The 19,275-nt window shown below is 50.9% G+C and overlaps 2 protein-coding genes across 5 annotated transcripts; both read left to right on the plus strand.

Moving 5' to 3' along the window:
* The first annotated feature begins 427 nt into the window (after nucleotides 1–427).
* On the plus strand, nucleotides 428–5,194 carry LSM2 (LSM2 homolog, U6 small nuclear RNA and mRNA degradation associated). The gene is made up of 5 exons (XM_036875622.2): nucleotides 428–771; nucleotides 1,363–1,430; nucleotides 4,385–4,415; nucleotides 4,525–4,584; nucleotides 4,695–5,194. The coding sequence occupies exons 1-5, from the start codon at nucleotides 769–771 to the stop codon at nucleotides 4,818–4,820; spliced, it is 288 nt and encodes a 95-aa protein (XP_036731517.1). The 5' UTR covers nucleotides 428–768; the 3' UTR covers nucleotides 4,821–5,194.
* A 785-nt stretch (nucleotides 5,195–5,979) lies between these two features.
* On the plus strand, nucleotides 5,980–19,256 carry VARS1 (valyl-tRNA synthetase 1). Of its 4 annotated transcripts, none has more exons than XM_036875526.2 (30): nucleotides 5,980–6,220; nucleotides 6,491–6,912; nucleotides 8,039–8,173; nucleotides 8,265–8,403; nucleotides 8,610–8,734; nucleotides 8,821–8,908; nucleotides 9,157–9,257; nucleotides 9,389–9,516; nucleotides 12,483–12,647; nucleotides 12,872–12,953; nucleotides 13,446–13,565; nucleotides 13,652–13,760; nucleotides 13,849–13,943; nucleotides 14,130–14,220; nucleotides 14,462–14,586; nucleotides 14,669–14,772; nucleotides 14,850–15,008; nucleotides 15,122–15,212; nucleotides 15,329–15,434; nucleotides 15,524–15,594; nucleotides 15,679–15,804; nucleotides 16,098–16,202; nucleotides 16,285–16,353; nucleotides 16,437–16,515; nucleotides 16,638–16,765; nucleotides 17,126–17,281; nucleotides 17,459–17,665; nucleotides 17,737–17,848; nucleotides 17,996–18,330; nucleotides 19,120–19,256. In XM_036875526.2, the coding sequence occupies exons 2-30, from the start codon at nucleotides 6,526–6,528 to the stop codon at nucleotides 19,186–19,188; spliced, it is 3,807 nt and encodes a 1,268-aa protein (XP_036731421.2). In that variant the 5' UTR covers nucleotides 5,980–6,220; nucleotides 6,491–6,525; the 3' UTR covers nucleotides 19,189–19,256. The 4 variants fall into 4 exon arrangements, with proteins under 4 accessions (XP_036731421.2, XP_036731423.2, XP_036731422.2 ...); XM_036875528.2 differs by having other exon boundaries at nucleotides 5,981–6,220; nucleotides 17,996–18,321; XM_036875527.2 differs by having other exon boundaries at nucleotides 5,981–6,220; nucleotides 8,824–8,908.
* Nucleotides 19,257–19,275: the final 19 nt, after the last annotated feature.

The raw sequence follows: 19,275 nt of genomic DNA on the forward strand, positions 1-19,275 counted from the left end.
GCATATTTATAAGAACCTTGGGGACATGAGTATGGAAGCATATGTCACTGTATTTGTGTCCCTTTGTGTTTGAGGAGGGATATTTGGAAGTGAAATAGTAGAACCGGTATTTCTATCCCCTAGCCAGTCTGTTTTACTCAGTCGTTTACAGGACAGCCCTAGGTAAAAAGTGTGTACGAAATATGGACTGAAGTTGGGCCCTTGGGAGAACTGTTTATTGGGAACTTCTGATAAAATCAAAATTTGTGCTCAGGCTCTCGACCTGGGTGACTCATTTTTATTTTTTAAACTTTTTAAATCAAAGTGTAACATATATAGAAAAGTGTACAAATCATGATGAGTTTTCATAAACTCCCCAACAACTTTTCAATAGAAAGTGTCTATACGGTGGGAGCAAATCGCTCACTGCACGGGAAGGAACAGTAACTTCCGGGAGCGAGGAGCCTCTCCAACGAGGACAACAGCTGGGACGCGCGCCTGCGTGCTGGGAGCCCGCCTCCCGGGTAGGAAGTTGGAAGGCAGGAAGCCCCGCCCCTCTCCGGGCTTTCGCATCCGGTCGGCCTCCCCTCACTCTTGGAGCCGCGAGCCGACCGCGCGCTCTTTTCGTCTCTGGGAGCTTCCGCGGCGCTCGCCGCTGCGCCTGCACCACTCCGCGCCGTGCCACTCCACCCGGCTCCCCGCGCGTCTTGCACTCCAGTTCCCTCCCGCCCCTGCGGCCCCAGGCCCTTGCCATCCCGGTCCGTCCGGCAGCCCGGCGCGCGAGCCATCATGGTGGGTACCGTGACGTCACAAAGGGGCGCCCACACGGAGCGCGGACGGATCGGACGGTTGAGGACGCGGGTTTGGTGGGGGCGGTCCCGGCGTTTTCCCTCCATCCCTAGTTCCTGCGCCTCGGAATTCTTGGAAGAGATACATACCTGGGAGCAAATGGGATTTTTTTTTTTTTTTGTCGCTTATGAGGGAAATAAACAAAACCCGAGAGAGTCGTCGGGGACCACAGAAGAGAGAAAAGCTAGACCTCGAGCATTTCTCTGACCGAGACCAGGCTTCGGGAGGGTTCAGGTGGGATGCTTTCTGCAGTTGACTGGGAGGAATGGGCAGGACCCCAGGAGAGGTGGTCGATTGAGACCGGCCCGGAGAGCCCGAAGTGTGCCTGGCAGAGGCCTCTCTTGCTCGGTGAAATGTGCAGACTCACTTGGGCTCCAGCCATTATCCCCGTCACCGAGTATTCTTTTCTGTGAAGTTTTGGTAACTGCTAGAGATGCAGCAGGGAACCCAATACCAGTACTTGGTAATACTGACAAGGGAACATCCTTCCTATTGTGTCCCTTCTAATGCGGTTTTTCTTTTTTCGTCCAATAGCTCTTCTATTCCTTTTTCAAGTCCCTCGTGGGCAAGGATGTGGTCGTGGAACTCAAGAATGACCTGAGGTAGGTACCTATTCCCACAAGCCTGTGGGTGTTTCCGAGGCCCTGGAGCCTCTTTCGTTGGACAAGTATTATTTGAGGTCTGAGCGAGGTGGGAGAGAGAGGGAAGAAACTTGTAGTAGTCTTAGGCTTAGAGTAAGTACTAGAGAGAGGGCAGAGGCATCAACATTTATTACAAAAGGAACAGGTTTGCAAAGTTGTTTGTAGCTTTATTTGCGACAGCAAAAGTTGGAAACAAACCAAGAAGAAATGGGTTAATTAAATTGTAGTACTTTCATATTATACAGCTGTCATATAGAAATGAGATAAAGTAGTAATAAAGAAAGCTGTTGCAGAGTAGTATATATGGTATAATCTCTCTCCTGTTAAAAGAAAATGTTGAGAATAAACAAGACCAGTGTCGTCCCTTCTGTCTACTGCTTTTACATCCCATACCACTTTTGTATCATTAACTCCTAATCATCTTTCAGGACTGGGATTAAGTGGTGTGTCCTTGGAGAGACTTTTCCTGGTCCTAGCCAAGCAGACCCCTCTGTCATGGAGTTTGTTTCCTCCTAGTGGGTGCTTCTCAAATTGTTTCTTCATAGAAATGTGTTTACTATTTATGGCCTGTCCTTCCTACAGGGCCAGGAGCATGTGTAAGCTCACCATTGTGTACCTAATGTCTAGCATAGCACTGTTATATAGTTGGTGTTTAACAAATGTGTGCTGAAAGAACGAAAAATAGCTAACATTTGAGAACCTCCCATCAACTAAGCACTATTCTGAATACTTTATATTTACTAAAGTAATTCTTTTAATACCCATGCATGACACATACTATGATGGCTGTTTTACACATGAGGAAACTGACGCTTAGCTAGGTTACAAAACTTCTCAATTATATATAATTAATAAATTACAGCCAGAGCTGAAGAACTGAAATCCAACTCTGGCTTGCTCTTTTTTTTCTTTAAATTAAAAACACACTCATAGTCTCTATGCAATTGTGAAATTTCCTTTTTTCATGACAGTATGTTGTCATGTCAATACATGTCAATACAATTTTCCATGTCAATAATTTAATATTAATACTTGAATGGCATTTCTATTAGCTGGCTGGAATTGAAGCAAGATCTTGCTGTTGGACACTTAGGTTATTTCCATTTCTTTGCTTTTACGTATGCTGTTGCCATGAACATCTGTTTGGACGTATCTTTGTACACATCTGATTATTTCTTTAGAAAAGAATCCTTCAAATGAAATTACATTTAAAATAATTGATACCTATTACCTCATTGTCCTTTAGAAGGTTTGAATCAATGTATTCTCTCCCAACAGTGTCTTCCACATTTCTGTGTGAGATCATTTCTTTGACATGGCAAGGAATGATGAGGAGAGGAATTTGAACCTTTTACATCAGAGGTTTCCATGTATGGCACTGGCAGTGCACATTGTATTGATGTTAGACTGGAGCCATATAGAGAGCAAGTGTGGAAGCCAAAACCACCTTAAGCAATTCAATGAGATGACTTGTTTTTTATTTTCCTCTTTTCCTCTTACTGGGCCTTCCACATGGCAAGAATAACTGTTAAGTTATAGCCCTAGGTCCTAAAGCAAGGACTTTACAGATTTGAAGGTAGTCCATTGGGTTGGGAGAACTCTTTCTCTCATGCTTGTTTGTCAGACAGCTTTTGTGTAGTGTATCTCATTCTTACAAGGGACTGAATGAAATAACAACACCTTATGCATTTCCCCCTCACTGCTGCAGATGGTGGGAGGATGCTGTTGTCAAGGCTTTCTGGCAGCCAGGCATAGTTATACCACCATTTGAGGCAGTAGTTCTCAGACACTGGATTTCCAAGACTTCCAATTTTACAAAAACGGGCCCAACAGAGAACTGCCAATTTCATTTTTTGTAAGATAAGGACATTTTAAATTAAACTGTATTACAATCATTTCATTAAAGGATTTTTTTTTAGTACTAAAACAATAGGAAGGGCTATTAGCCCTTATTCTTAAGAAAATAGTATTAACCTTTAGCACCCTACATACCCACTCAACACGCAGTATACTGTGTTTCCTTCTTTTTGTCATGGGCTCAAAGTTGAAAAGCACACATCAATATAAAGAACCACACTTGTAAGAATCTGGTGGAATCTGGTGATCACATGGAATCTGGTGATGCCATGCAGGAAGGTTAGGATGAGGGCAGCCCTGTTGAAGTCCTGGATTGAGATAGAAAGTTACAAGACCTTGGTTTGCAGAAGTCAAACTGGAACCAGAATTACAGAAATGCTAGACATCAGCAAATGGGATTCACAGGATGTGGAAGGTGGTTAAGTACAACTCTTAGAATTTGAGGTTGTGAGATTTAGTGTTGAAGCCCTTGACAGAAATTTTAAAAACTGGGAGAGGTAGAATGGCTTAGAGCATTGGTGTTTTGATAACCTTCCTCATTAACATTTCAAGAGAGCTCAAGGATTGGGGAAGGGAGAGGACAGCCCTTGTGCCTGTCTCATCAAGAGCAATGCTAGCTGATTCCAAAGCAATAAATGTTTGAAAATAGAAGATGGTCCTGGAGATCAGGTAGACCCTGTTTATTTATTACAAACTTGGGCAAGTTACACCACCTCTCTGAGCCCCTGGATTGTAAAAGCTACCTTGTGAAGTGGCTGTAAAAGATTACAAATACTGTGTGGAACACAGGCTCGATGGCTCCCCGGCTGCCGTTTGGGTTTAGTGCATAGCAGTTGTTTGATGGTAGCTGAAGAATAGGTTGGTTTTGGGAGAGGAGATGTGCAGTCTAAACAGTGCTTTCCTGCTTCAGGGCTTAGGAACACCCCTTTTTGATTCCACCTTTTCTGGCTTCCTCAAGTCCTTCGCTTCCCCTAAACGTGCTTATCCCAGCTCTGAAGTCACTCTATGTGATTTTGGTGTAAGCTAATTTGGTTCTTCCCTCTTTCTGCCCCTGATAGCATCTGTGGAACCCTGCATTCTGTGGATCAGGTGAGATGCCAAGAGCCCAGAATCGGGTCTTGGGGAAGAAGAGGGGAGAGCTTAAGGGATGGGCCTCTTGTTTCTAGGGCTAATGATGGTGTTCATCTTCTTGTCTTAGTATCTCAACATCAAACTAACTGACATCAGTGTCACAGACCCTGAGAAATACCCCCACATGGTGAGCTGGGGATGGTGGAGAGGAGGAAACGCCTCCACCAGTAGGAGGGCCGTGGGTGGGTTGAGGCCATTTTTAAGGGGGTCTTCATATTTGTCTGTTTTTGTCTTCAGTTATCAGTGAAGAACTGCTTCATCCGGGGCTCAGTGGTCCGCTATGTGCAATTGCCGGCAGATGAAGTCGACACACAGTTACTGCAGGACGCAGCAAGGAAGGAGGCCTTGCAGCAGAAACAGTGATGGCTCCTCCACCCCTACCCCTTCCCTCTTCAGTTGCTGGCCTGTAACCTCTTGACCCAGCCCAGGACCCCTCCTACCTCCCATAATACTTGAAGTGGTTTTTTTGTATTTTTTTTTTTAAATAGGGCTTTTTTATTTTTGAAGGGATGAGTGGATAAGAGGAATAATAGTTGGGAGCAGCTATCTGTTGAGAAGGGGAAGATAAGTAGGGTAGGGAACTGCAAAGCCTTCCTTGTTCCCAGCACCTGCCCTTCTCACTCCTTCCCTGGAGATGGTGGTAGAATTTCCTACATCTCTCCAGGGCAGTGTGATTCATTTTGGGGATGGGAGGAATCTGTCCCGCATCGGGAATAAAATTTATGTTGCAAATTTAAGTTCTGGTACTGTGTGTTTTTGGAGGGAGGGAAAGGGATGTTGAAATTATTGAAACACTATTCTCCATTACCCCAGCCAAGAATCCAACCCAACTTCCCAGGATTATCTGCCACCCCTCTCCTTGGAATAAACCATGTAATACTGGGGTACACAATGTTTCCCAAACATGCCCTTACTTACGATGGCCTTTTGCTTATCCTGTACCTAACAAGTGCTTGCTGCCCTTCCAGCTCTCCTTCCATTAATGTGAAGGTTAATGTTGCGAGACACCAAAATGCATTTGATGCTGCAACATTTCTTTCTCAACCCAGCCACTCTTTCTGAATACTTATAGCAGAGAAATACGAACAAGTGACATAATTTTTGTCATGATTGGGATTAACTCTTCATTGGCTTAACAGCAAATAGAGTTCCTGCTACAGATGAGCAGTCTCAGCGCCAAGGGCCCTCAGAGGCCATCTAGCGTGATTTCATGAAGGAGGAAATGATCCTTAGAGAGCTGGGCTTCCGGGACAAAAAGACATCCCCTGCCCCCGCCTCTGTCCCGCTGCACCTCCGGAAACGGCTCGATGACTCCGGCTGCCGTTCGGGCGCCGGTCCCCGCCCACCCCAATCCGCCAGGCTCGCCCCGCCCGGCCCGCCGGAGGACCCGCGCGGGTGCCCGTGGCGGCGCCTGATGGGAACGCGGCCCCGGGGAGCGTTCCCCGCTCCGCGCTATTCCTGGTGAGTGCTGTCCGCAGCGGTCTGCGCGGCCCCGGGCCACGGTCAGGCGCGGCAGAATCCGCACTTGCAGGCGGGGAAAGCTGCCCACGCCGGAACCTGAGGGCCCGGAAACGCGTGTTGTCACAAAGCGGGGAACACGTGGGCGCCGACGGCCCCCGCGGCGGTCGCAGGGAGTTGGGGTCGCCGGGAGAACCGTCCTCGCCCGCTGGACTGTTCGGCCCAGGCAGCCAGGCCGGTCCATCTTCAGCCGGCGCCCGGCTGTGAGGGGTGGATGCCCGGCTCAGTCTGACCACCTCCCTCCAGTACGTACGTGTGGCCCAAACCCGCGTCCCGACGGACGCTGAGGGGCTTCTTCGAACCTTGCACACTCCCCGAATACCCGCGTTCATGGTGAAATCTCTCACCGCCTCTGTCACACTGAGAAACGGGCCTTTGGTTCTTGAGGCCTGATCAGACCCTCAGTTCTGGGGGGTTCGGGCGCCTTTAGGGGAGTCCCCATGAGGGGCCGCTCTTTACTTCATTAGGACCTTTTCTGGGTCCTTCAGTCTTTCCTTGTTTCCCTTTGTCCTTAGGATTTTTCCACCTCGTTCGGATCCCCTGCATAACCATGTCCATCCTCTACGTCTCCCCTCATCCGGATGCCTTCCCCAGCCTCCGAGCCCTCATAGCTGCGCGCTACGGGGAGGCTGGGGAGGGTCCGGGATGGGGAGGAGCCCACCCCCGCATCTGTCTTCAGCCACCCCCGACCAGCAGGACTCCCTTTCCCCCACCCCGCCTGCCCGCCCTAGAGCAGGGGCCCGGTGGGCTCTGGGTGTGGGGGGCTACGGCTGTGTCCCAGATGCTGTGGCCAGCGGGCCTGGGGGGCCCGGGGGGATGCCGGGCGGCGGTCCTTGTCCAACAGTGGGTCAGTTACTCCGACACCGAGCTAATACCAGCTGCCTGTGGGGCAACGCTGCCAGCCTTGGGACTCCAAAGCTCTGCCCAGGACCCCCAGGTGAGTGGGGAGAAGCAGCAAAGAGGGGGGAGGAGAAATTTAGATGAAGGAAGCAAGGGTTGGATAATGGATAATGAAACAGGAAGATAACGTGTCAGATGTGGAACAAGACTGATCAAATCCCGGTTTGCCACCTGGTATGGCAACCTTGGGCAGGTTACTTAAACTCTCTGAGCCTTGGTCTTATACATCTGTGAAGAAGTTTTAATTTTGTGAACATGTCGGGAAATGTGTTGCAAAGAGTAGATCTGTGCAGAGCACATAGTTAGGTACCAGGAGCTTTAAAGTCTCCAGTAAAAGTTTGATGAGCCTAAAACTGATGAGGATAGAGGGGACTGTGAATTCTGGGAAAGACTGCATGAAGGAGAAGGGAGAGGCAGGCAGGGTTAGGAAAGATGACAGTTGCTGGGAGGAGAGGAAGGAGAAATTAACAGAGGAGGAAGGGGAACAGGGAAAGGAGAGAACCACACCACACTGTTGCTGTCAGTCCTTCCAGAGCCCCAGCAGTGCCTTAGGGTCCTTATAACTCCCCTCCTTGTAGAGTAGGGAGTACATGGTGGATACTTAGTATTTCTTGGATGGATGAATAAGTAAATATGTGATTTAGACCCCGGCTTGCTTCCTCATATCCTGATTAGCCTTTCTAAAATAGAGTCCCCATCTCTGGAATTCCCTGTACCCCTCGGCCTGGTTAATTTTCTTCACAGCACTTAAGGAGAAAATAGGATAATTCGTTATATATTTGCATGTTTATTGTCTCCATCTCTAGAACGCAAAGTCCACCAGGGCAGGGGCTCCACCGGGTCAAGCTGTCTCCTCTTTCCTTAGAGAAGTGTCTGGCACATAGTAGGAGCTTAATATTTGTTGAAGCAAGTACTGTGCTGCCTCATGTAATCTTTAACTTCCTGTGCTTAATATGTTATGTCTGATACATAAGTGTTCAGCAGATACATATTGAGCCAGTGGTAAGTATTTTTATCATGACCATTTCAGTAAAAAAGAGGTGTCTTTTTTACACCTCTGGCATCAGAGGTGTTGATTTGTAGGAGTAGAAGGAGGACAAAGGAACTGGGTGGGGATTGAGGTGGGCCAAGCTTTGTCTTATACCCCCTCCCCTTTCTGCTAGGCTGCGCTGGGGGCTCTGGGCAGGGCTCTGAGCCCCTTGGAAGAGTGGCTTCAACTACACACCTACCTGGCTGGGGAGGCCCCTACTCTGGCTGACCTGGCGGCTGTCACCGCGTTGCTGCTACCTTTCCGATACGTGAGTCACTGGGGCCTGGAGAATAGTGAGGGCAGCTCCTCTCAGACCTCACTGCATGGTGACTAAGGATATTTAATTTCTTCCATCTCAGCTCCTAGACCCCTCTGCCCGCCGGATCTGGGGTAATGTGACTCGCTGGTTTATCACATGTGTCCAGCAGCCAGAATTCCGGGCCGTGCTAGGAGAGGTGGTACTGTACTCAGGGGCCAGGCCTCTCTCCCAACAGCTAGGTGAGGAAGGGTGGAGCTAAAGGGGAGGGGTTCTTCTGGGGCCTTCCATGCTGCTCACTTTCTTTTCTTAGGGATGGGGCCCGGGCCTGTGGGAGGTCAGCGTGGGGGAGTCCTCAGACAGCTGAAATAGCCCATCTGAGACATAGTAGCACCATTCACAGAGGGTCCCAAGCAGGATAAGTTGTCATTTCTGTGCCTATCTCCAGGCCCTGAGGTCCCTGCACCCCTGAAGTCAGCTGCTCAACTCAAGAAAGAGGCAAAGAAACGGGAGAAGCTAGAGAAGTTCCAACAGAAGCAAAAGATCCAACAGCAGCAGCCGCCCCTGGCGGAGGTAAGAGACTGAGAGTGGAGTTGGAAGGAACCTTGGTCCTGTGGTCAGGTGGCTGATATCTGGGCCTGTATCTTTTCCCTCCCAAGCAGAAGAAAACAAAACCAGAGAAGAGGGGGAAAAGAGATCCTGGGATAATTACGTATGACCTCCCAACCCCACCTGGGGAAAAAAAAGGTACTGGCAGGGGGCAAGGGCCCCCACCCTTCAACTCCACCCTCCTCAGCTGCCGCTGCTTGATTTTTACCCTTATCTGCTCTGCCCTTGTTCTTAGCACCTTGCTTGGTGAGGATTTGCAGAAAGCCCCCTTGTCCCTCAGCGATGGGAGCAACTGAGAGAGGTCCAGGGCCTTCTATGCTGGCCCATCATCCCCTTCCCAGCTGCTCCCAGCCTCAGCACCAACCCTGCCCCTTCTGTCCCCCCAGATGTCAGTGGCATCATGCCTGATTCCTACAGTCCTCAGTATGTGGAGGCTGCCTGGTACCCTTGGTGGGAGCAGCAGGGCTTCTTCAAGCCAGAGTATGGGGTGAGTGGGCACTGCCACCCAGGCCTGGAGGCTGTGTGGGTACAGCAGGGCAGGGCCTATAGACACACTGCCTGTAAGAGAAGGAGAGGTGACCTGAGGACTTAGCACGCACCATCCTTCTCCCCCATCAGCGTTCCAGTGTGTCAGCACCAAATCCCCGGGGCATCTTCATGATGTGCATCCCACCTCCCAACGTGACAGGCTCCCTGCACCTGGGCCATGCCCTCACCAATGCCATCCAGGACTCCCTGACCCGATGGTGAGCTCTGGTCCTCTCCTCCAGCTGGTTCCCTCTGCCTTCTCTGGTTCCAACTCCTGTCCTTTTCCCTGACTCCCTCCATCTTCTCCTCCATATTGGCCCTCGGCACTGCCCCCTGGTGGTGCTCCACTTCTCTATGGGATCACTGGGCATCCTCCCCTCAGGTAACCAACACCCCCAACTTCAGATGGCTGCTCTCCTTCCTCTTGCTACAAAAATAACATTATTTCAGATTAAGAAATATGTGAATGTACTATTGGAAGAAATGTAAAGCTTTAAGTGTCCTTGGCCACCACCTCCCAAGATTTAGCCATTGTTATCACTTTGCTATGTATACTTCCAGATCTTCCCAGATTTACATAAACGCATACCCATAGAAACTTAGAGTGTCCCTTTTGAGTGAGTTTTCTGTTCTATTCTTCAACGTAAAACAGCAAACATGTTACTCTACAACATTTTCCTTACACTTAACAGTTTACCTTAGAGATCTTGCCTTACCCTTATATGTACACACTGACTTTTTTCTCTTTCATTGCTCCGTAGTATTCTACAGTGTGGCTATACCATAGTGGAGTTATGTATTAATGGTTGTTCCTAATATTTCTCTGTTGAAAACCTTGCTGGAATGCACACTCCTGCATGTGCTTTCTTAAGTACATGTGGAAGGATTTCTCCAGTGTAGCTCCCAGGAAGTGAAACTGCTAGGTCAGAGGGGCATGCCTATATTAAGTACAAATAGAAGCTGCCAAGTTGTCCTCCAAAATGGCTTCAGCAGTTTATACCTCCATGAATTCATTTCCCCATGCCTTTCTGATCCTGGACATTATTGATGTTCATTTGCCAAGCTGATGGGCAAAAAAATGGTACCTTTGTTATTTCTGATGACTGGTAAAGCTATACCTCTTCATGTTGCATGGCTGCTCAGTTTCCCCTTACGTGAATTATCTGTTCCTATCATTTGCCCATTTTTCTATTGATTCTTTGTTGTTATTCTTTTTTAATTGATTTGTTGGAAGATTTTTTTACATATTCTGGGTATGGGAGATTTTTTACGTGGTCTGGATATTGATTTTTTGGTTTCTTACAGATGCTGTAAATGTTTTCTTCTGTTCTAGTATTTGCTTCCCCCTAACTGTTAACATTTTAATTAGTTAGCAACTACAAAGTCTAATATTCTAGATGACAAATTCCTTTAAAAAAGGATTTTAAAAACAGTTATGTATCTTTGGAAACCAGGTTTTATTTATTATATTTTAAATTTTGAGGGTTTTTTATGAAGTCTTCCTTACTAAATTAATTTGGTCAAAAAATTTTTATTGGACATCTCTGTGTGCCAGTTCTGCCCTGCGCACTGTGGGGATACAACGTCAGATTTAGAATTTTGCAAGGAACTGAGAGCTGGAAAGCCACAGTCGTGAAATATATGTAGCATACAATGGTCAAGAAATTTGCAGGAGAAAAGAATGAATGTTTTCTTACAAAACCCTGAAGGTGGCAACATTTTCTCTAATGAATATAGTTTAAATGAAATGTTAGAAACTCCCATTACTTAAATGAAATAGATTTTTATCAACATTTTAAAATAAAAAATAATATATGAAATAAAAACTTAAATATCTCCACCGAAACATTATAAAAATGAGTTGTGAATCTAGATCTTTTTCTTGTTCTCTCTCCAGCAGAGAATATGGTGCTTTTCTACAAATATCCATGACATTTTATTGATTTATTTTTTGCCAAGTGTATATGAGCCCTAAAGAAATACTTGTGGTAAAATAACATTTTTAATCTTCATTTCTTGTGTTTTATTTCTTTAATATGATGTCTAACATCATCTTGGCATTCATAAAATATGTTTGCATCCATTACGACATATAAACAACATTTCAGAGTATTTATTACTTACAAGAAAATGGAGTTGCTACAATCCCTGTCCCAAGGAGATTGGACCATAGTAGGTATAAACAGATCTATAAAGTAATGAGCATGTGATTTAGTTTGGTTATATTAGACATGCTGAGACTAACGTGTGAATACAGCATGACTGTGTTTCTGTAATGATTTCTTCTCCCCCACTTTAATGTGCCTTATCATTCTAAAAGGTCACAGAAAAGTTCACTAGAGTTTATTGCTTTATGGGCCACATCAACATACAGCTTAAGAGTAATTGAATTTATTTCCACCAGAGTGTGGTAGATGAAGGCACATGATGTTACTTTATCTATTTCTCTGATTCATCTTTTAATTCCCTAAAACATTTCTAGCTTCCAGAATTTTTCTCCAAAATGGTCTATCACTTGCTTTTTAACTTAGAGGTATAGTAGTTTTAAGATTTTACATTTTAACCTAGTCTGTTTGCCAGCATTCTTTTACTTTATCTGTTGGTCTTATTGAAGGCCTCTCCTATCTCAAAGTTATAAGCATTTTCCCTGTGTTACTACTTTCTTTTTTGTGAGGGTGGGAGTACTATGTCATTTTTCTAATGCATTTCTCATAGTTTTGTTATGTTGAGTTCTTTAATTGACTATAATTTCTTTTTGTGACTTGGGAAGTAGGGAGGTTTTTTTTCAACTAATTAGCTAACTAGTTGCTTTAAATAAATTTATTGAATAGTTTGTCCTTTCCCTACTGATAAGAAATGCCACCTTTAACAAATAATAAATTTGCTTGAATTTTGTTTCCAGACAGTGTTTTGTTCCCTTTATTTGTAATTTTGTTCCCATGTAGTGACTTACTCATATGTTTTTCTATCTAGTTAGGCAAAAAAAGGTCCTCTTTTTCTTTTGCCAAATTGCCTTGGAGGTTCTTGGACATTTCTTTCTGACTATACCTTTAGGATCTGAGGGTCCCTCTCCACCACCCCTTTCTTTCCCAAGTCCAGTGACTCCCTGCCAGAAGCCCCCTCTTCCTGTGGTGTCACACTCTGCCTACTTGCTCACCTCTGGTCCTCTGTGTTCCTCCCACAGGCACCGCATGCGGGGGGAGACTACCCTGTGGAATCCTGGCTGTGACCACGCGGGCATTGCCACCCAGGTAGTGGTGGAGAAGAAACTCTGGCGGGAGCAGGGGCTGAGCCGGCACCAGCTGGGCCGCGAGGCCTTTCTACAGGAGGTCTGGAAGTGGAAAGAAGAGTAAGTGCTGCAGCCCTGTCCCCCGCCCCATCCAGATGAGACATCTATATCCTGCGACCCCAAGTGTAGGCCAGACCTCCTCACAGAGGCTGATGCACAGCTGGCTCTGGTGCCCAGGTCAATCTCAGAGGGATGAGTGATCCCCACAGTGCCCCATCAGCCACCCTATGTCTCCCTCTAGCTCAGGCCTGAGTGCCGATCCCGGCCTGTCTGTCCACTTCCAGGAAAGGTGACCGCATTTATCACCAGCTCAGGAAGCTTGGCAGCTCCTTGGACTGGAATCGAGCCTGTTTCACCATGGACCCTGTGAGCAGGATGGGGCTAAGGTCTGGGGTGGGAGTGGGAGGCTCCCCACAGGGCAGCATCGGCAGAAGAGAGCACATGTGTGGCCTCTCCCAGGAGGTTTGCCCACTCAGGAAACTAAGGGCTCAGCTGCAAACCCCACTTCTCACCCTGTCATGGCCGTTTCTGTTCCCTGTTGCTCATTTCGGGAGCTCAAATTCCTCCAGGCAGCACATTATGGGGTCTCACGCTCCCAGATTCTCTGCACTAGTACCTGTCCCCGGCAGAGTAGCTTCCCTGCCATCTCCAGTGTCATTAGGCTCATTGCCTGCCCTTGTGTTCCCATAGTCCACTCTCCCCCTCAAGAAAATGACTTATCCTCTCCAGCGCCCAAAGGGGTCTGTGTGCTGGGTGAGGGACTGGACAGGCCAGGTCCCATTGGACCCTACTGCCTTGGTGAGTCTGCCTGGGCCCTAGGCCCCTAGGCCCATCTCTGACCCCACTGCCTCACCCTAGAAACTCTCAGGAGCTGTGACAGAGGCCTTCGTCCGGCTCCATGAGGAGGGAGTCATCTACCGTAGTACCCGCCTTGTCAACTGGTCCTGCACCCTCAACTCGGCCATCTCCGACATCGAGGTTTGCCTCCCTGCCAGGCTCTTTTCATCACCGCCCCAGCCCCAGCCCCAGCCCCTGGGCCAACTGTCTTAATACCCATCTCACAGGTGGATAAGAAGGAGCTGACAGGTCGTACCCTGCTCTCCGTGCCTGGCTATGAGGAGAAGGTGGAGTTTGGGGTCCTCGTCTCCTTTGCCTACAAGGTCCAAGGCTCAGGTAGGAGCTGGGAGCACTGGGATACTAGGCTGGAATGGGGGCCGGGAAGGGGCCACTGCTGAGACCACAAGGCCTCCTGTCACCCCAGACAGTGATGAGGAGGTGGTGGTGGCAACAACTCGAATTGAGACAATGCTGGGAGACGTGGCTGTGGCTGTGCACCCCAAGGACCCTAGATACCAGGTGTGGAGGGGGTGCTGCTCACACCTGGGGGAGAATGCTGGCCGAGGAGAGAAAATTGGAGTAGAAACATCTTCCAACTCTGCTATGGCTCTGAAGTTGGCACTTGGGTGTTAGGACAGTCGGGGCTGTGGGAAGGGGCAGTGGGGCCAATCCCTTTGTGCATTTTTGACATCTGCCTGTCCCTAGCACCTAAAGGGGAAGAGTGTGATCAACCCATTCCTGTCTCGGAGCCTCCCCATTGTCTTTGATGATTTTGTGGACATGGAGTTTGGCACAGGTGAGCAGGGGACTGGCTATCCTATGAGGAGAGGAGGGAGCCCATGAGGCGCACTGCAGCCTTTCATCTTTCCTCTCTAAGGAAAACAGAGCTTCACTTGAACAGTCAGGACTTGGGCTGGGTCTCAGGGGACTGTATTAGGGAAGTAGGGGACAAAGGTGGTCCTTCATAAAAAAAGGGTACGTGTGGGAAGGGACTCCACTGAGTTCACCATTACCCTGGCACTCCACGAACACCCAAGGTGCAGTAAAGATCACCCCTGCACATGACCAGAATGACTATGAGGTTGGACAGAGACATGGGCTGGAGGCCGTCAGCATCATGGACTCCCGAGGGTCCCTTGTCAACGTGCCCCCGCCCTTCCTGGTGAGACTGCCTGGGGCATGGTGGCTGGGTGCGTAATGGCAGTGCCTAGGCACAGCCATGACGGGGCCTGTCTCCTGCCCAGGGCCTACCCAGGTTTGAGGCCAGGAAGGCGGTGCTGGCAGCGCTGAAGGAGCAGGGACTGTTCCGTGGCATGGAGGATAACCCAATGGTGGTGCCCCTTTGCAAGTGAGGAGGGAGCCCAGTAAGCGGGTGGGGAGGGCTCCTCAGGGTGCTCACCACCGTCCTCCACACTGTACCTGCAGCCGCTCCAAGGACGTGGTGGAACCTCTGCTGCGGCCACAGTGGTACGTGCGTTGTGGGGAGATGGCCCAGGCTGCCAGCGCTGCAGTAACTCGTGGCGACCTCTGCATCCTGCCTGAGGCCCATCAGAGGACATGGCATGCCTGGATGGACAACATCCGGTGCGTGAGGCTCCTTGACATGGGGAGGGTGACAGGGATGGGCTGAGCAGGGCACAGGCTCGGGCACCTCCCTCCACTGCCTGATTTCCTTCCTCTGCCCAAACCATTTGCAGGGACTGGTGCATCTCCCGGCAGCTGTGGTGGGGACACCGTATCCCAGCCTACTTCATCACTGTCAGTGACCCGGCTGTGCCCCCAGGGGAGGTAAGGACTGGTCAGAGCTGGAGACTGGCACATCTCTGGGAGCTGTGGGTGGGTTGGGTCCTGGGGGAGATGGGGAGGCAGAGGCACCCCCTCCATACTTACCCCACCTGTGTCAGGACCCCGATGGGCGGTACTGGGTGAGTGGGCGCAGTGAGGCTGAGGCCCGGGAGAAGGCAGCCAAGGAGTTCGGAGTGTCTCCTGACAAGATCAGCCTGCAGCAAGGCAAGGCAGAGCTTTGGAGGTGGGGGGCAGAGATTGGACCCTGATCCTCATCTCTGCCCCCTCTGACACTAACCTTTGGTCTCCCTCAGATGAGGATGTATTGGATACCTGGTTCTCCTCTGGCCTCTTCCCCTTCTCCATCCTGGGCTGGCCCAACCAGGTAAATTCCTGGAGCCACCCCAGGGTAGGGTGGGGGTCTTGCAGGTGGGTGCTTGGTTCTCATCATGCCCAGCTCTGCCCCTAGTCCGAAGATCTGAGTGTTTTCTACCCGGGGACGCTGTTGGAAACGGGCCATGACATCCTTTTCTTCTGGGTGGCCAGGATGGTCATGCTTGGCCTGAAACTCACCGGCAGGCTGCCCTTCAGAGAGGTATAAAGGCTTCCAAGACCCCTCCCATAGTCCCCACCTTCACCCACCCTCCTGTGCCATGATCAGGCCTGGCCCAGTGGGTATTTGTGGGGGCTGAAAGCCAGCCAAACTCTGCTCAGTGATTCCTGGCCCTGGCCTCCTGAGCAGGGAGTACCTCTAACCACATGAAGTGTTGAATGGGCTGGCGGGGGCCTGAGGTTCAGAGTGGGGTGGACCAGATGCAGGGCCCTGGGGTAGGCATTGGGGTCTGGGTGGAGAGATCCTCACGGGCCTTCCCTTTCCCTGTCTTGCAGGTCTACCTCCATGCCATTGTGCGAGATGCCCACGGCCGGAAGATGAGCAAGTCTCTGGGCAATGTTATTGACCCCCTGGATGTTGTCCACGGAGTCTCCCTGCAGGTGGGGCTGGGCACTGTGCCAGCCCCAGAAGGCCTGTGGGGCTGTTGCCACTGTTGTCTGACCACTCTCACCTTACCCTTAGGGCCTCCATGAGCAGCTACTGAACAGCAACCTGGATCCCAGTGAGGTGGAGAAGGCTAAAGAAGGACAGGTACAGAGGGTGGGCCCAGGACTGGCGTATGGGTGGAAACAAATGGACGGCTCAGGACGCCTCCCTCTGCTGCCTCCCCGCAGAAGGCGGACTTCCCAGCGGGGATTCCCGAGTGTGGGACCGATGCTCTCCGGTTTGGCCTGTGTGCCTACACATCCCAGGGTATGGCCCCCAGAACCTCTGTCAGCCATGTCCTTCCTCCTTCCCTGAGGCCCACTCCTCCCATCTGCCCTGGGCATGGGTTGGGGGGAGAATGGTAAGGACCCCCACTTCATGCCCACCAGGTCGTGACATCAATCTGGATGTGAACCGGATACTGGGTTACCGCCACTTCTGCAACAAGCTCTGGAATGCCACCAAGTTTGCCCTCCGTGGCCTTGGGAAGGGGTTTGTGCCTTCACCCACCTCCGAGGTGAGGGTCTAGCAGGTGGCAAGGTGGGCAGTACCCACACAGGCCGCATGCCTGCCACTTGGGCATCTCGTGTGGCTCTTGTTGTGGCAGGATCACAGCCCCCACCCCAAGGAGCCTCCATGTAGCTGAGGGGACAGATAGCTACAGGGAAAGCCCAGGGCAGGGTCCTCCCCCACGATGGTGGGGGCCTGTCCCTTCCCCCCAGGTCCTGGACATCCTGGACACAGGGCAGTTGCCTTGGACCCCTCAGGCACCTAGACTGCAGATTTGCTGTGATTCCTCCCACACCCGCTGTGGGGTGCTGGCTCCCTCCCCCTGGGCATCTGGAGGCCCCTGGCTGATAGGCCCTCTCTGCCCAAGCCTGCAGGCCACAAGAGCCTGGTGGACCGATGGATCCTCAGCCGGCTGACTGAGGCTGTGAGGCTCAGCAACCAAGGTTTCCAGGCCTATGATTTCCCAGCTGTTACCACCGCCCAGTACAGCTTCTGGCTCTATGAGCTGTGTGATGTCTACCTGGTAAGGAGTAGCTGAGTTTGGGGTAGGAGACAGCAGAGCCCTGGGCCTCACTTTGCCTGTGGTTGGCCATGAGACCTGAGCCAACCTGTCTTCCCACCCCCTTGTCCTAACAAGTACAGAGTGAGGGCTAGAGGCTAGACATTTTTCAGCTCAGCCCTGTGCCTCCCTGTCCCCTAGGAGTGCCTGAAGCCAGTGCTGAATGGAGTGGACCAGGTGGCGGCTGAGTGTGCTCGCCAGACCCTCTACACTTGCCTGGATGTTGGCCTGAGGTTGCTATCCCCCTTCATGCCCTTTGTGACTGAGGAGCTGTTCCAGAGGCTGCCTCGGCGGATACCACAGGCTCCCCCTAGCCTCTGTATTACCCACTACCCAGAGCCCTTAGAGGTATGGGATATGGCCTGGAGGGAGGTTCCAGCCTGCCGCCCAGACTCCCTAACCCCCTCTGCTACCCACAGTGCTCCTGGAAGGACCCTGAGGCAGAAGCCACCATAGAGCTGGCCCTGAGCATCACAAGAGCTGTGCGGTCCCTGCGTGCCGATTACAACCTCACCCGGATCCGGCCTGACTGTGAGCTTCAGGTCCCCACGTTCACCCTGACCTGCTGTCCTCTTAGTCCACTCTGGGACCAGTATCTGGTGTGGTTGCCTCGTCTCATTTTCTCCTTCTCCCCTCAGATCTCACTTTGCAATCTCACTTTGCTGCCTTCCCCGGCAGGTTTCCTGGAAGTGGCTGATGAGGCTACAGGCGCCATGGCATCGGCAGTGTCAGGCTACGTGCAGGCACTAGCCGGCGCGGGTGTGGTGGCTGTCCTGGCCCTGGGAGCTCCTGCACCACAGGGTTGCACAGTGGCCCTTGCCTCTGACCGCTGTTCCGTCCACCTGCAGCTTCAGGGGCTGGTGGACCCAGCCCGGGAGCTGGGTAAGCTGCAGGCCAAGCGTGGTGAGGCGCAGCGGCAGGCACAGCGTTTGCGGGAGCGCCGTGCTGTCTCAGGCTACCCTGTCAAGGTGCCCATGGAAGTCCAGGAGGCAGACAAAGTCAAGGTTTGTGGTGTGGGTGGGCATTTTCCTGCACCATTTGTTCCCTCTGTCATCAGACCCTTGTCCTGCAGCTGTACTCTGCCTCATCCTGGGCAGTCCCTGGGGAAGCAGGGATTCCAAGCCCCCTGCTCAAGGTAATCCCTGCTGTTAAGTGTGAGGAATGGCTGGGGGCAAGGGCTCAGCCCAGGGCCACACAGCACGTTGACAGAGGCAGACCTAGAACCAGGTATCCTGCCTCCCTGCAGACCCCTCATGCCTCCTACCACCACCAGCACCCAGAATATGGTGTCCCAGGTGCCTGGGGCTGGGTTCAGGACCACATGCAGTCAGGAAGCCCCCCGGGCTCATTTGGGATCCCTCCCCCGGGGGGAGTACTTGGGAAGACGTCTGGATGTAGAGAGAAACAGGAGTGGAGGCTGAGGGCTACAGAGCCTGGGCAACTGAGCAGGACTGTCTCAGTTTTCCAGACCTCAGAGAACCATAACTCCAGAAGGCCCAGTATCTGCTTAGGACCAAGTATCCCTAACCACTGTGCTCTCCTGCCCATCTTGGGGCTGTGGGGTGGGGCATACAGGCTTTGAGGCCTGAGTGGGGCCTGGCCACACTGGGAAAGGGTAAGACCCTAGGAGCCAGTGGGAGTGAAAGAGAAGGGAGAGGCTGGGGAGCACACAGCCCTGAATTCCTCCCTACTCCTGGGCCTCACCTATCTTTCCAACTCATACCATTTGCCATTATGGACATTTGGCATTCTCTCTTGGGCCTGGGGCCTCACCCCTCACCTGCTCCTTGTTCTACTGCCAGCTCCAACAGACAGAAGCAGAGCTCAGGAAGGTGGATGAGGCCATCACGCTATTTCAGGCGATGCTGTGATGATCCAACTCCATCCCTCCCCAATGGTCCACCATGGGGACCAAGCAATAAAATATTTTGCCACAAAATCATCTTTTGTCTGTGTGT

The sequence above is a fragment of the Manis pentadactyla genome, chromosome 16, assembly GCF_030020395.1.
Source record: "Manis pentadactyla isolate mManPen7 chromosome 16, mManPen7.hap1, whole genome shotgun sequence".
In the NCBI taxonomy this organism is placed as follows: domain Eukaryota; kingdom Metazoa; phylum Chordata; class Mammalia; order Pholidota; family Manidae; genus Manis; species Manis pentadactyla.